The sequence below is a fragment of the Ranitomeya imitator genome, chromosome 4, assembly GCF_032444005.1.
Source record: "Ranitomeya imitator isolate aRanImi1 chromosome 4, aRanImi1.pri, whole genome shotgun sequence".
Lineage (NCBI taxonomy): Eukaryota > Metazoa > Chordata > Amphibia > Anura > Dendrobatidae > Ranitomeya > Ranitomeya imitator.
In genome coordinates, this window is record NC_091285.1 from 239,140,385 (window position 1) to 239,153,528 (window position 13,144).

The 13,144-nt window shown below is 42.4% G+C and overlaps 1 protein-coding gene across 5 annotated transcripts in view; it reads right to left on the reverse strand.

Annotated features, from left to right (window-relative positions):
- Positions 1-728: 728 nt before the first annotated feature.
- The window catches only part of TMPO (thymopoietin), a 55,317-nt gene continuing 42,901 nt past the window's right edge, over positions 729-13,144 (reverse strand). The window contains exons 5-11 of one of the 5 annotated variants that reach the window (XM_069764443.1): positions 9,923-10,030; positions 9,551-9,670; positions 2,691-2,780; positions 2,461-2,571; positions 2,167-2,232; positions 1,761-1,855; positions 729-1,638 (exon numbers count right to left, since the gene is read on the reverse strand). In XM_069764443.1, coding sequence (XP_069620544.1) covers positions 1,335-1,638; positions 1,761-1,855; positions 2,167-2,232; positions 2,461-2,571; positions 2,691-2,780; positions 9,551-9,670; positions 9,923-10,030 — 894 coding nt within the window. In that variant the 3' untranslated portion in view covers positions 729-1,334. The other 4 variants (XM_069764445.1, XM_069764444.1, XM_069764447.1 and 1 more) reach the window with 4 other exon arrangements.

The window sequence follows — 13,144 nt, forward strand, 5'->3', positions numbered from 1 at the left end:
ATGTCGCTGGATAGGGTACGGGGAGGAGACACTCGCCGTGCTCGCCTGTTGATGTTTGGGGGAGATCGGACCCTTGAAAGGGTCCGTCGCCCCAGTCTTCCTCTTGCGCAAAAGGTTAAAAATAAAAGAATAAAAATAAAAGTAAAAAAGTATGGTCTGAACAACAGACACAGTGTGCCTCCTACGGACACTAGGCATGAACTGGTTCTATCCAGAGCCAGTGGGCAGTGTATACTGTGGAGGAGTTAACCCTTTTTGTATTTACTTAGCGGCAGCAGCATACACCCACGGTCCTCTGTCCCCCAATGTGGCGATGGAGAAATAGGTTTTAAAACCAATGCATCACAGTGGCCAATGCAGAGGATTTTCGCTACACTATACAGCAGATACCCATTGTACTTTCAGCCATTAAGGGGTACCATTTACTTATTCTTCAGTGATGTAAAAAAAAAAAAAAAAAAAAAAAAAAAAAAAGCGGTAACAAGACCCTTAATGACCACCGTAAAAAGTCGCATTGGCGGTCATTAATAAAGAGAAGACTGCTACATTAATGCTTTGCTTTATCTATCAAACATTGACATAAAAACCAACAATTAGTCAGTGACCATATTCACAGTATAGGTGAAAAGACTTTAAATCGCAAACATAATACTCCTGCAGCAAGCAATGTTACCCAAAATATTGTTCCTAATTTGCTGAGAATTTCATTTGAAGAGTATATTACGCAGTACATCTAACAACTTTTTTTTTATTTAATTGCATGATATTTTTAAAGATCATATGTCCAGTAGATTGGCAAGTGTAAGATACAGTAGATAAGAAATTTCTGGGCAGGAATACTTACAGAGTTACTTTGAAACACAGAATGCACAACAATGTTAAAAAAATATTGCAGTCATTTTATCAGCATAATTGTAGCAGGCTAAACTACATAGCTATAGCAAAACATTTGCTCTTCATGATTTAATAATAGATTAGCCGATCTCTAGAATTTCACATAAAGCTATCTAGAAGCATGATCTGTTTGAGTGAATTTAAGAAATTAATTCACATCGCCTTATGATTTCCTCTGCCAATTAAGTATTACTGTAACTAAAGTATTCCTGTTAAAAATATAGGAAATACTACAAAATGCTCGATGTCTAATAAAAAATAACATTACTCATTATGGCACAGTCCTCTTCTAGCTTTCCACAGTAAATAGATAGCAGATTTCCATGTGTACCATATTTATTTATGTACAAATGGGTTTCAGGTGTCACATTATTTGCAGGTTCCTGACAAAATGGCAGCTTGTGTATTCAGGACTGTTAAATATGTTGAGTCACTGAAAATCAGTTTTCATCTTTGCTTAAATTTTGGTTGCCCTGGAACCATTTCATTATTGGGTTCCCTTCATTGGATTCCATTGCTTGGTAAACCAAGAAGGAAAGCACAGCCAAAATGAGGAGAATAAGTAGCTTTATCCAAATGGGGATGGATCGCTCACTTTTCCCCTTGGTAGGTTTCTCTTCAATTACTGGATGATATTTAGAGATATATTTAGTAGAATAACTTTCATCCAATTTGTAATCTTTGAAATCTTTGACACTAAAAGGTCGACCAGCAGCTCCTTTTATCGGCCTGCGACAACTTGCACTGTGATGGAGGGGAAAAGAAAAAGAAAAAAAAAAAAATAAAGAATAAGTATGCTCAAACCTTTAAATATAATTTATTGCACACATACTAAAGGGTGGGGTGGGGGGGGAAACAAAACAAACCTTATTCCTGTAGGGGTTGAAGATTCATATGGAAACATGTCCTTCAAAATATCTCTTCCTTCCCGTTTTTCTTCTGTAAATGTCTTTTCTATAACCTACATAGAAAAAAAACAAACAAAAAACACTATACTATATAGTGCAGAAATGAAATGCAGGCCCCAGGAAACCCAACTAGGCGTGTGACTAAAGGAAAGTTATCACCACAAGTGCTAGGTAAATATCTTCCCTGTTTTTTAATGGGAGTAACAAACTTTGTTATTTTCAACTGTCTTGTCTTGTTTGGAGTTTCCAGAGGATGTTCACTCAGATTTCCAGCATCCTTCAATGTGAACAATACTATTTTAATTTTGACAATCTAATGAGGTCATTAACATTTAAGAGGAAAGCTGAAATATTAAGTTGTCACCTCAATCACTGCTGTGTTCAGAAGATCACTTGGATCTGTATGACCAACACTTTGAACATCAATGACCTTATTAAAAAAGAAGCTTAATCAGTTTGCTACAGCAAGTTTAAAAATACTGCATTACACACATAGGGGCACAAATGTGTAACATATGAAGAAACAAAACGTAGTCAAGTCTGAATATATGCATTAATAGTTTACTATAAAATAAAATGTTTTAAGTTCACACTATTTTAAATAGTGTGGAGTCAGTGTTTCTAGAAAATAAGTTACTATTCACTTAGCGGTATTTACTTTTTCACTGATCAGCTGTTTCTTTGGTGTCCTTCTTGACAAATCTGTGAACTCACTGACAGATCGCAATGCATTAGAATGCTTGAAATTTTCAGTCACCTGATAATCAACCTGACAGGATTTAAATTGAAAGAATTCTACATTAGTCTACACAGATCATCAAGGGCAAAAAGAAAATGTTCAGTTACAAATTCACTTTTAAGACTTCACGGGAAGCAGGGAACACATACTAGAGTTCTGTTGCTTGAAGCCAATATAGTTTCGGATATAGGCGCAGCCTCAGAGTTATCTGTTTCATCAGCAGGGTCTGTAGCTACCACCTATATATATATTTTTTTTTATGGAAAAGGTGATGGGAAAAAAAAAAAAAGGGAATTAGACCTACTAGTAATTTAATTTCCAAATAGTCCCTCAGGACAGCACACCAGGATGTAGTCCTTCCTTGACCTAGAGCGGGACAGGATCACAAAGGCTAAAAGGCTCCTTCCACCTCCACTGTTTTTCAAAGTACCACAGAAGGCTGGATGCAATTGGTCTATACGAGCCACTAGAAATTCATATGCAAGATAAATACTTTAATGACCCCAGCTCCATGAATGAACAATCTTCAGGAAGATTGATCTTGTGTAAGCCTAAAGATGAACATAAGGGAGGGAAAATAAGGGTGCTGTCCTGAGGGACTACCTGGAAATCGAATTACTGGTAGATCCAGTTCCCTTTTTCCAGTACGTTCCTCTGGACAGCACAGCCAGAATAGTGCCAGAGAAATGGCATCAGGATGGGTACAGAAGCCCTAAAGGGACCAAAGTCCCGGGCAAGAATAAGGCTAGATATAGTAACTAGTGATGAGTTACTCGAGATTTCCTGAGCACGCTCGGGTGTCCTCAGAGTATTTTTTAGTGCTCAGAGATTTCGTTTTCATCGCCTCAGCTGAATGATTTACATCTGTTAGCCAGCATAAGTACATGTGGGGGTTGCCTGGTTGCTAGGGAATCCCCACATGTAATCAAGCTGGCTAACAGATGTAAATCATTCAGCTGAGGCAAGAAAAACAAACTCTGAGCACTAAAAAATACTCAGAGGACACCCAGGCGTGCTGGGGAAATCTCGAGTAACGAGTATATTTGCTCATCACTAGTAGTAACCCATCTGTAAGATCAGAAAAAAATAGACAATTATAGAAAACAACATAGCGAGTGCCTGATATGTGTCTATAATGCCAAAAATTTAGTATTAAATGTGTATACACATTGTAACAGCAAAAACTGAGCGAGAACGCTCCTGTTGTACCCAACACCAATAATGAACTGACGTGATTGCTAGATAAATTAAAGCTATAAACATCACATAGAATAGACCTTAAATGCCTCTTACTGTCCAGCAAAAGTATGGTGATAGCCACTTCCACAAATGCAGTGAGGACTGTAGCAGACCAATAATAAACTTGCATGTGCACAGGACTGTTCTTTCACTGGTCCTCCTGGGCTCAGACTAGCTTACCATAGCACAAAGAGTCCTGCAGGACAGTGGCCCCCTGAATGCTGAAAAATCAAGCCAATAAGCTTTAGCATATGAATAAATGGTCAGAGCATTGGGATACATTACATAAGTAATGTATAAGTATACAGTACACACCCAGGAGACCCCGGACATCTTATTCTGAATCCTTAAATCTTTAGGCCTCAAGTAAGTGGCTGGATGCAATGCAGACTAAAGGTACCTTCACACATAACGATTTAGTTAAAGGGAACCTGTCACCCCGAAAATCGCGGGTGAGGTAAGCCCACCGGCATCAGGGGCTTATCTACAGCATTCTGTAATGCTGTAGATAAGCCCCCGATGTTACCTGAAAGAGGAGAAAAAGACATTAGATTATACTCACCCAGGGGCGGTCCCGCTGCTGGTCCGGTTGGATGGGTGTCTATGGTCCGCTGCGGCGCCTCCCATCTTCATTACAAGACGTCCTCTTCTGATCTTCAGCCACGGCTCCGGCGCAGGCGTACCTTGTCTGCCCTGTTGAGGGCAGAACAAAGTACTGCAGTGCGCAGGCGCCGGAAAGGTCAGAGAGGCCCGACGCCTGCGCACTGCCGATGCCGGTGGGCTTACCTCACCCGCGATTTTCGGGGTGACAGGATCCCTTTAACGATATGGTTGCTTTTTGTGACGTAGCAACGATATAGTTAACGAAATCGTTAAGCGTGACAGCAACCAACGATCAGGCCCCTGCTGGGAGATCGTTGGTCGCTGGGTACGATCAGGACCTTTTTTTGGTCGCTGATCACCCGCTGTCATCGCTGAATCGTCGTGTGTGACGCCGATCCAGCGATGTGTTCACTGGTAACCAGGGTAAATATCGGGTTACTAAGCGCAGGGCCGCGCTTATTAACCTGATATTTACCCTGGTTACCATTGTAAAAGTTAAAAAAACAAACAAACAGTACATACTCACATTCCTATGTCTGTCACGTCCCCCACAGGGTTAAAACGGCTTTCGGCAGGAGCGCTGCTAATGCACGCGCTGCTGCCAAGAGCTTTCCCTGCACTGTGTCAGCGCCGGCCGGCCGTAAAGCAAAGCATAGCGGTGACGTCACCGCCGCTTTACGGCCGGCGCTGACAGTGCAGGGAAAGCTCTCGGCAGCAGCGCGTGCATTTGCAGTTAACCCTGTGGACGCCGGGGGACGTGACAAACATCAGAATGTGAGTATGTACTGTTTTTGTTTTTTTAACTTTTACAATTGTAACCAGGGTAAATATCAGGTTACTAAGCGCGGCCCTGCGCTTAGTAACCCGATGTTTACCCTGGTTACCCGGGGACTTCGGCATCGTTGAAGACAGTTTCAACGATGCCGAAGTCTTTCCCCTGATCGTTGGTCGCTGGAGAGAGCTGTCTGTGTGACAGCTCCCACACAAGGACTTACCAACGATCACGGCCAGGTCGTATCGCTGGTCGTGATCGTTGGAAAGTCGTTTAGTGTAACGGTACCTTAAGGAAATATGCAGTCTGTCAGATAACATCCCCTGCCATTACCAACCATGGGTTCATAGAGACGCGTGACTCATCTTTCCTGTGGTGCCGCTGTTAATCACAGAGTCTGGACTCTGGAATTGATGAAAGTGGCCTAAATTAATAATTATTATTATTATTATTATTATTATTATACAATAAATATAATGCCCTTACTGTCGGTTGTGCCATATACATACTTTTTTTTTTTTTTTGGTAACCAGGACAAGCTAAAACTTGGACTCACTCAGCCTAGAGAAAATAAAAGGCCCAAAAGGCGATCCCACTGCCATGTGCAAATAAATGAGGGAACGGCATGAGATCTTTTGAATTATAACTGTACACGTGGACTCCACGGGAGACAGGGACTAGCCTCTATTTCTAGCAGGAAACAGAGTTTCTTTTAATCACAGAGGGTGATTATCTACTGTAAGAGCAGTGAGACTATGGATCCTTATGTGCAAGAGACCCAACTATGGATTCTTTAGTCAAGAGCCCCTAGACTGTGGGTACTGCACTGTAAGGCCATGTGCACACGTTCAGGTTTTTCGCGTTTTTTTCATGCTAAAAACGCTATAAAAACTCATTAAAAAACGCATACATTATGCATTCTATCATTTAGAATGCATTCTGCATGTTTTGTGCACATGGATGTGTTTTTTTCCACGAAAAAAACGCATCGCGGAAAAAAAAATGAGCATGTTCATTATTTTTGAGGATTTTCTGCGTTTTTCCTGCAATTCTATGCATTTGGGAAAAACGCACAAAAAACGCATGCAGATTTCTGGCAGAAATGTCCGTTTTTTGTCAGGAAAATTTCTGCAAGAAATCCTGACATGTGCACATACCCTAAGAGTACCAGAGAGTATGGGACTCTGCCACTTCATGCTGTACTGCTCAAGACAAAAGTACAAGGAAGGCCTAGATGTCTTCCTTGATAACTAGATTCTGATACTAGAATCTGTTAACAGGATGTTGAGCAAGGGAACTAGCCCGACTGCCTTATGTGGAGTCAGGAGGGATCTTTTCCCCTACAGCATGAAGAAATTAGCATCTAACTCATGGGATTTTTTTCCACTCCCAAATCAGTAGTATGTCATGTAAGGGTACAGAATGTGCACACGTTGAGGATTTCTGCTCAGTTTTTGAAAAATCCACAGGTAAAACCTACTGCATTTTACCTGCGGATTTCCAGCATTTATGTGCGGATTTCACTTGCGTATTAACACCTGCGGATTCCTATTGAGGAGCAGGTGTAAAACACTGCGGAATCCGCACAAAGAATTGACATGCTGAGGAAAATATATTGTAGCGTTTCTGCATGTGCACTGCGGATTTGGTTTTCCATAGCTCAAAGAGTATATACCATGCCTAGATCAATGGCAGTTCCAAACATTACATAAATCAAAAAAATAGACGGGAAGCTATAGGCCATAAAATTACTCAAAACTTTTTATTGATACAATATTAAAAGATTAAACGTAAAACCAGTTAGTACGGGGACAGCAATATGCAAAAAAAAGTGCCAAAAAAAAAAAAAGGTACACAAATTACAGGTAAATCATCACCTTTAAGAATGGAGCGGTTATTAGGATTAAAGTGAAGATTAAGTATTTATAAATTTGTGGAGAAATGAAGCTTCCAAAAATCTGTATTATGTATCATACATAGTGAAGTAGTCAAAATATAACAAGCCCCATAACAGTGTTTGCAATATCCTTAGATATTCCATTGTCAATCCATGTAATAGTAACTGCCTCCACATGTTTCAGCCACAAAAGTAGTATGAAAACGGTTTCAATTAGTGCCTAATTATGATGTATGCAGCAAAACAAATCCGTAAGAAGGGGGCATGGTAGTAAGGAACAGGGATAGGAAACCTTAAGGATGGAAGTAAATATAATAAGTACTGTACCTTTAAATGACTGTGGCACCCATGACGCGCGTTTCGTGTTTAAGCTTTTTCCAAAGGAGTGTGCATCTCCGTTGGAAAAAGCTTAAAAGCGAAAGGCGCGTCAGGGCTGCCACAGTCATTTAAAGGTACAGTCCTTGGGCATGGTGTCAGATTCCTATGACGCTGCACAGTAGGAAAGAGACGGAGGGAGAGCCGCATATAAGTACTGCGCATGCCCAAGATTCCCAGCCCCACAGTATGAATAAATCAGAAGAGACTGCGGGGCGGGATCTCGGGCCGCACGTCCACGCAGGCGCAATAAGACAGACAACATGTGATGTCAGTGGACGGGCAGCGCTAACTGCGCATGCCCAAGGACTAAGATTACAGCGCAGGCGCCGGAAAAATGCCATAACACTGAGGCGGTGCCCAGAATAAATGAGGAAGTAACTGACAGCTGTGGTGCGACTGTGTGGGGGAAAGACCTGCCCCCCCCCCCCCCCCCCCCCCCCCGACAAATTCAAGGTATGAGGGACAAATTCTAAAACCGATTACTTCAGTATTGGCAGGGACAAGAACTAAAAGAGCCACCTTAACAGAATGCAGCATTAGTGCTGCACAAGTTGGCTCTTTTAGTTACAAACACCTGGGGGTGGTGACAGTTTCCCTTTAAAGGTGATGATTCACCTGTAATTTTTTTTTTTTGTATATTGCGGTCCCCATACTAACTAGTTTTACGTTTAATCTTTTAATATTGTATCAATAAAAAGTTGTGTGCAATTTTATGGCATATAGCTTCCCATCTATTTGTTTTCCATAGGTTTACATGGTACTGTAAACTGGATGGAAAACTGCTGCGAATCCGCAGGGCCAAATCCGCTGCGGATCCGCAGGCAAATCCTCAACGTGTGCACATACCCTTATAGTATGAACTCCGCAATTAAGGGTTAAGTCTTAATACAGACCATGGGCATAAGCACGATGCACAAAGCCAGAGACCCTGTGAGGCACAGGCTAGGGCCACGCTTGAAGGTGCAAGACACGAGATCAAACTCAGACTTGCATTTGAGAGACTAATTCCTCTGAATTCAAGAAAAACCTTTGAGTGGTACATCTGAATTGTATGACTAGACCCACCTAAATAAGCCAATTAATGAGATGCTGCTGGAGGGCCGTCATTACAGAGATAATATGATGTATTAACACCATGCGTCTTATTACGGATGGAGTAGACTGACGGATACTGGAACGGCAGACAACACTGAAAACATCCGAGTGTTGTTCATCCACAAAGGGAAGACAAACATGCTCGGCATAAGTTAAACTCTGAAGCTCAATTGTGAGGCCCTGTGCAGGCATGACATGCAGCAAACTGAATTCAAATCATGAGAAGTAGGCCAGACACGCAACCTAACTTTAGCCTAGAGATCCAAGGCCTGACTTCTGTACCTGACACCAAGCTTCAGCAGATGAGGCCATGGGCCCAGCTTTGGCATAAAGGCATGAGGCTAGTATGAGCCCAGAGGACTACATATTTGAGACATTTACACAGTGCACTTACCTGTGCTGCCTCCACACCATCCCATAACTTCACCCCTTCCTTCCTCATAGCCGTCGCCTCCAGATACCATTAGAGCAGAGGGGACTGGTAATGCTGAGAGCCCACCATGGAGGGAAGCTGTGTCACAACCTGGAACACTGCATCAGTTCAGAAGATACACTGGCTGTCTGTTGACTGAGGGACCTCTACCCAGAGAGGTGTCGGCCCAGGACCGCTTGACAGGTGGAGGGGAAATCTGAGACCCTCGGAGTCTGTACTCTGATACAACTCTTGATGGCTGAGGGACCTCTACTCATAGGTGTTGGCACAGGACTGCTTGGCAAGGAAGGGAAATCTGTGAACCCTCCTGCAATGCCCTCCAAGTCCATGCAATGAAGCTCCACAAGACATCATCTTCACTCTAGGAGCTCTGATGCCTCCATCCCCTGTAGGGACAGGAATAACACTGGAGGGTCGAAGTGGGAGAGGCCTTTTAACCTCTCTGTGATACTGTCCCATCAAAGGTCTTGGAAGGACTACTTCCTGGTGTGCATTCGGGAGGAACGTACTGGAAAAACATCTAAAGCATTGCAGTGTACTGAAACCCGACCCAACCCCAAAGCATGGTGATAAACAATAACTATGCAGTCACCCTCTTTCTTGGTGTCCTTCTTGCTACAGTTGTTGACTCTTTAGAAACAGCCTGCAGTCGACCACCTTTTTCAGACTCCAACATCTTTGGAAGCTCAGAAAAGGAATCACCGGAAATGTTCTGGTCAAGGGATAAATAAATATGTAGGTGAGAAACTTCCTAAAGTACACTATATACTACAAAAGGAAAAAAAACAAAACAAAGAACAAGCAAAATACAATGTGGTGAGCTCTACCACCAAATCCCATCATTCAGAAACAGCAAGTCAGTGAAAGAGATAATAGTGAAAAGTAGCTCAGAGGAAAAAAATAAAAATACTCGTGAAAAGTGCAAACATTGAGTGGAAATAAGTCAGAAAAGAAATATCTTTACAATTAGATTGATGGATAATTCCTCAATCTCAGGCAGAAAATCCTTCGGAGGCAGCCTGCTACTTCGTTTGACATTTAGTTCTGACAAGACATCCGTATCTTCAGCTATCTACATGCAAAAAAGCCAAAAATTCAAATACCTGTACATTCTTAGGAATAAAATTGCATTGAATATACAATCAACAACTCATTTAAGCTCACCAATTGTCGACTAATATATTCATAAGTTAACTCTATAGTATGTGTCAAAGTAACGGTCTCAAAATGCAAACTAACTTCTTTCCACCCCACAAATCGATTGTTCTGGTCAGAGTGGAGGTGGAGAAAATTCACATGTATGCTTTTCCACGTTATTGAGAAATGTGCATGGTACTCTGGTAATAAGATGGTCTTTGGAGCTTTTCTTGCAGCTTGTGCACAACAGGTTTGGTCAGCAAAGGATCAGTTATATGCATAAGGCTGGTTTCACACGCCCTGATTAGGGTAGATCGAATAGCTTTAGATAAGTGCTTATCCGAATAGCTGCCTCGGTAACCTGGTCTGCTCCCGATAATCAGCTGTTTGGCGCCGCAGCGGCTGTGTCAGTCATAACACATGCATGGATAGCCTGTTTGTTGGGCTCACCATGCATGTGTTGTAACTGTCACACAGCCGCGACAAGTGTAGCTGCGGTGCCAAACAGCTACTTAGCAGGAGGGCTCCAGGTAACCAGTAAAGCTATTCGGATAAGCACTTATCCTGAAGCTATTCGATCAACCCAAGTCCTGGTATTTCCAGTACCGGAAAAACTAATACCGGATATCACAGTATCTGTGTGTGCAACCATGTGCTGCATAAGTACCACACGTACCGGCGCCTGAGAAGCAGCGGTACAGTTACTGCTGTTCCCTAGCGCTGAAGACAGCGGCCATAATTCTCTCCTGCTCTGCCGACAATCAGCGCGAGCAGGGAAGAATGATGAGTTATATTCAACTGCAAATTGTCTCTTCAGAGAGAAAGGACTAGAACTCTAGTGCCACCACCAGGAAGTAGCAATCCTAAAAGTCAATGCCGACCCTTTAACGAGCCTTGTCACATGATTTGGGATAAAAGCCAAAACCAGAATCTCAATTTGCAAATTGAGATTCTGGTTTTGGCTTTTATCCTAAGTCATGTGATAAGGTCTCGTTAAATGGCCGACTGCCATTTAGGATTGCTAATTCCTATAGGTGGCACTAGAGTTCTAGTCCTCTTCCTCTTTGTAGAGACAATTTGCGTGTTTCCTTGATGATCATTGCAGCTCCTCATCTCGGCATGCTTGACATGTCACTCTCCGTAAGGAGAAAAATTACCCCTTATATTCAACTGATAACAGCAGCTGATGGGACTATTACTCCCATCATTCTCTACCTGCTTTCATTAATAACAGTGAGGGCAACCGCTTTCTGATAGAGATCGATAGATATACATACATACATACATACTAGATGGTGGCCCGATTCTAACGTATCAGGTATTCTAGAATATGTAGGTAGTATATAGCACAGGCTACGTACTATATTGCACAATGACGCAGTATATAACACAACCGACGTAGTATATAGCCACATAGTGTATTGCACAGGTATGTAGTATATTGGTCAGCCACGTAGTATATAGCAGAGCCACATAGTATATAACAGCCACGTAGTATATTGTAGAGCCACATAGTATATTACAGTCACGTAGTGTATTGCACAGCATAACAGAGCCCACGCAGTATTTAACACAGCCCACGTAGTATATAGCAATGTGGGCACTATATGCGTGGTTAAAAACATTTAAAATAAAACACTCACCTTCCGAGAGCTCTTTGTAGTCCTGGCGCCAGTGTGCGGTGCACGCGGCAGCTTCCGGTCCCTGGGTTGGTATGAGCGCAGGACGTGTGATGAAGTCGCGGTCACATGACCGTGACGTCATGGCAGGTCCTTCTCGCATAGCATTCTTAGAACCGGAACCTGCTGCTTGCACTGCCGAGGACAGCAGGCGACGTCGGAAGGTGAGAACAACCTTTTTTTTTTTTATTATTATTATTATTTGTCACATTAGATCTTTTTACTATTGATGCTGCATGAGCAGCATCAATAGTAAAAAGTTGGTCACACAGGGTTAATTGCTGCATTAACGGAGTGCATTACACCGTGGTCCGTTAACTCTGGCATTAACTCTGTGTGAGCGCTCAGCGCTGACTGCAGGGCAGAAAAGCAAAGGCCATTTCGCTGCCAGACTATGGCCGTCGCTGATTGGTCATGGTAATGGTCGTGGGCGTTTTGCCACGAACAATCAGCGACTTGGATTTCCATGACAGACAGAGGCCGCGACCAATGAATATCCGTGACAGACAGAGACAGACAGACGGAAGTGACAATTATATAGTAGATTATAATATATAAGACACATCAAAGATCTGTGGTGAACTCTGACTTTTTCTCATGATGCGGAGGTCATTACAGTTCAGCCTGACTGGGAACAGCCTCAGTGACCCACGGTAACCTCGAGGTGGTCACTGCTGCTCACTGATGCTGGGCTCACAGCAGCTCATTCATCACTGGTTCTCAGCCTGGACAGTTGCATCTTGGTACCGTCTAGGTTGAAAACTTTATCCCTCGGACATAGATTACAGTGTGGGAAAGAACATCGGATGGGTGAGGAATATTGTTTTTTTATTTTTGTTTTATTACAGGAGACTTGGGTTTCAATGGAATGGGTGTTAGGCGAGTACAACGGTGTTTGTTATTTTTCAATAAAATGGAAAAGTGTATCTTGTATTTATTTCAAACTAGCTGAAGAGCCCAACGTTGCCCAGGCATAGTAACTAACTGTGGTTAGTTATAACAAATTATAATGATTATATTGCACATAAAAACATTTCACATCATATATTCAACACTAGATAGTCAATGGAATACATAGTCCGTCTTATTGCTCTAACATTTTTGTATAACCATAATATTTGCTGGGACAGACTGGGACCATATTTGGACAACTGCAAATATACCGTATTTTTCGGACTATAAGACGCACCGTACCATAAGACGCACCCCAAATTTGGGGTGAAAATTGCAGAAAAAGATTTTTTTTATAAGATGGGGGTCCGTCTTATTGTCCGAATTTAAGATTTCTTACCTGAGGGCAGGCAGTGGCAGAGCAGGGTCACATGAGGCATGGTGGTGGCAGAGGTGAGGTGATGCTGAGGTGCGGTGGG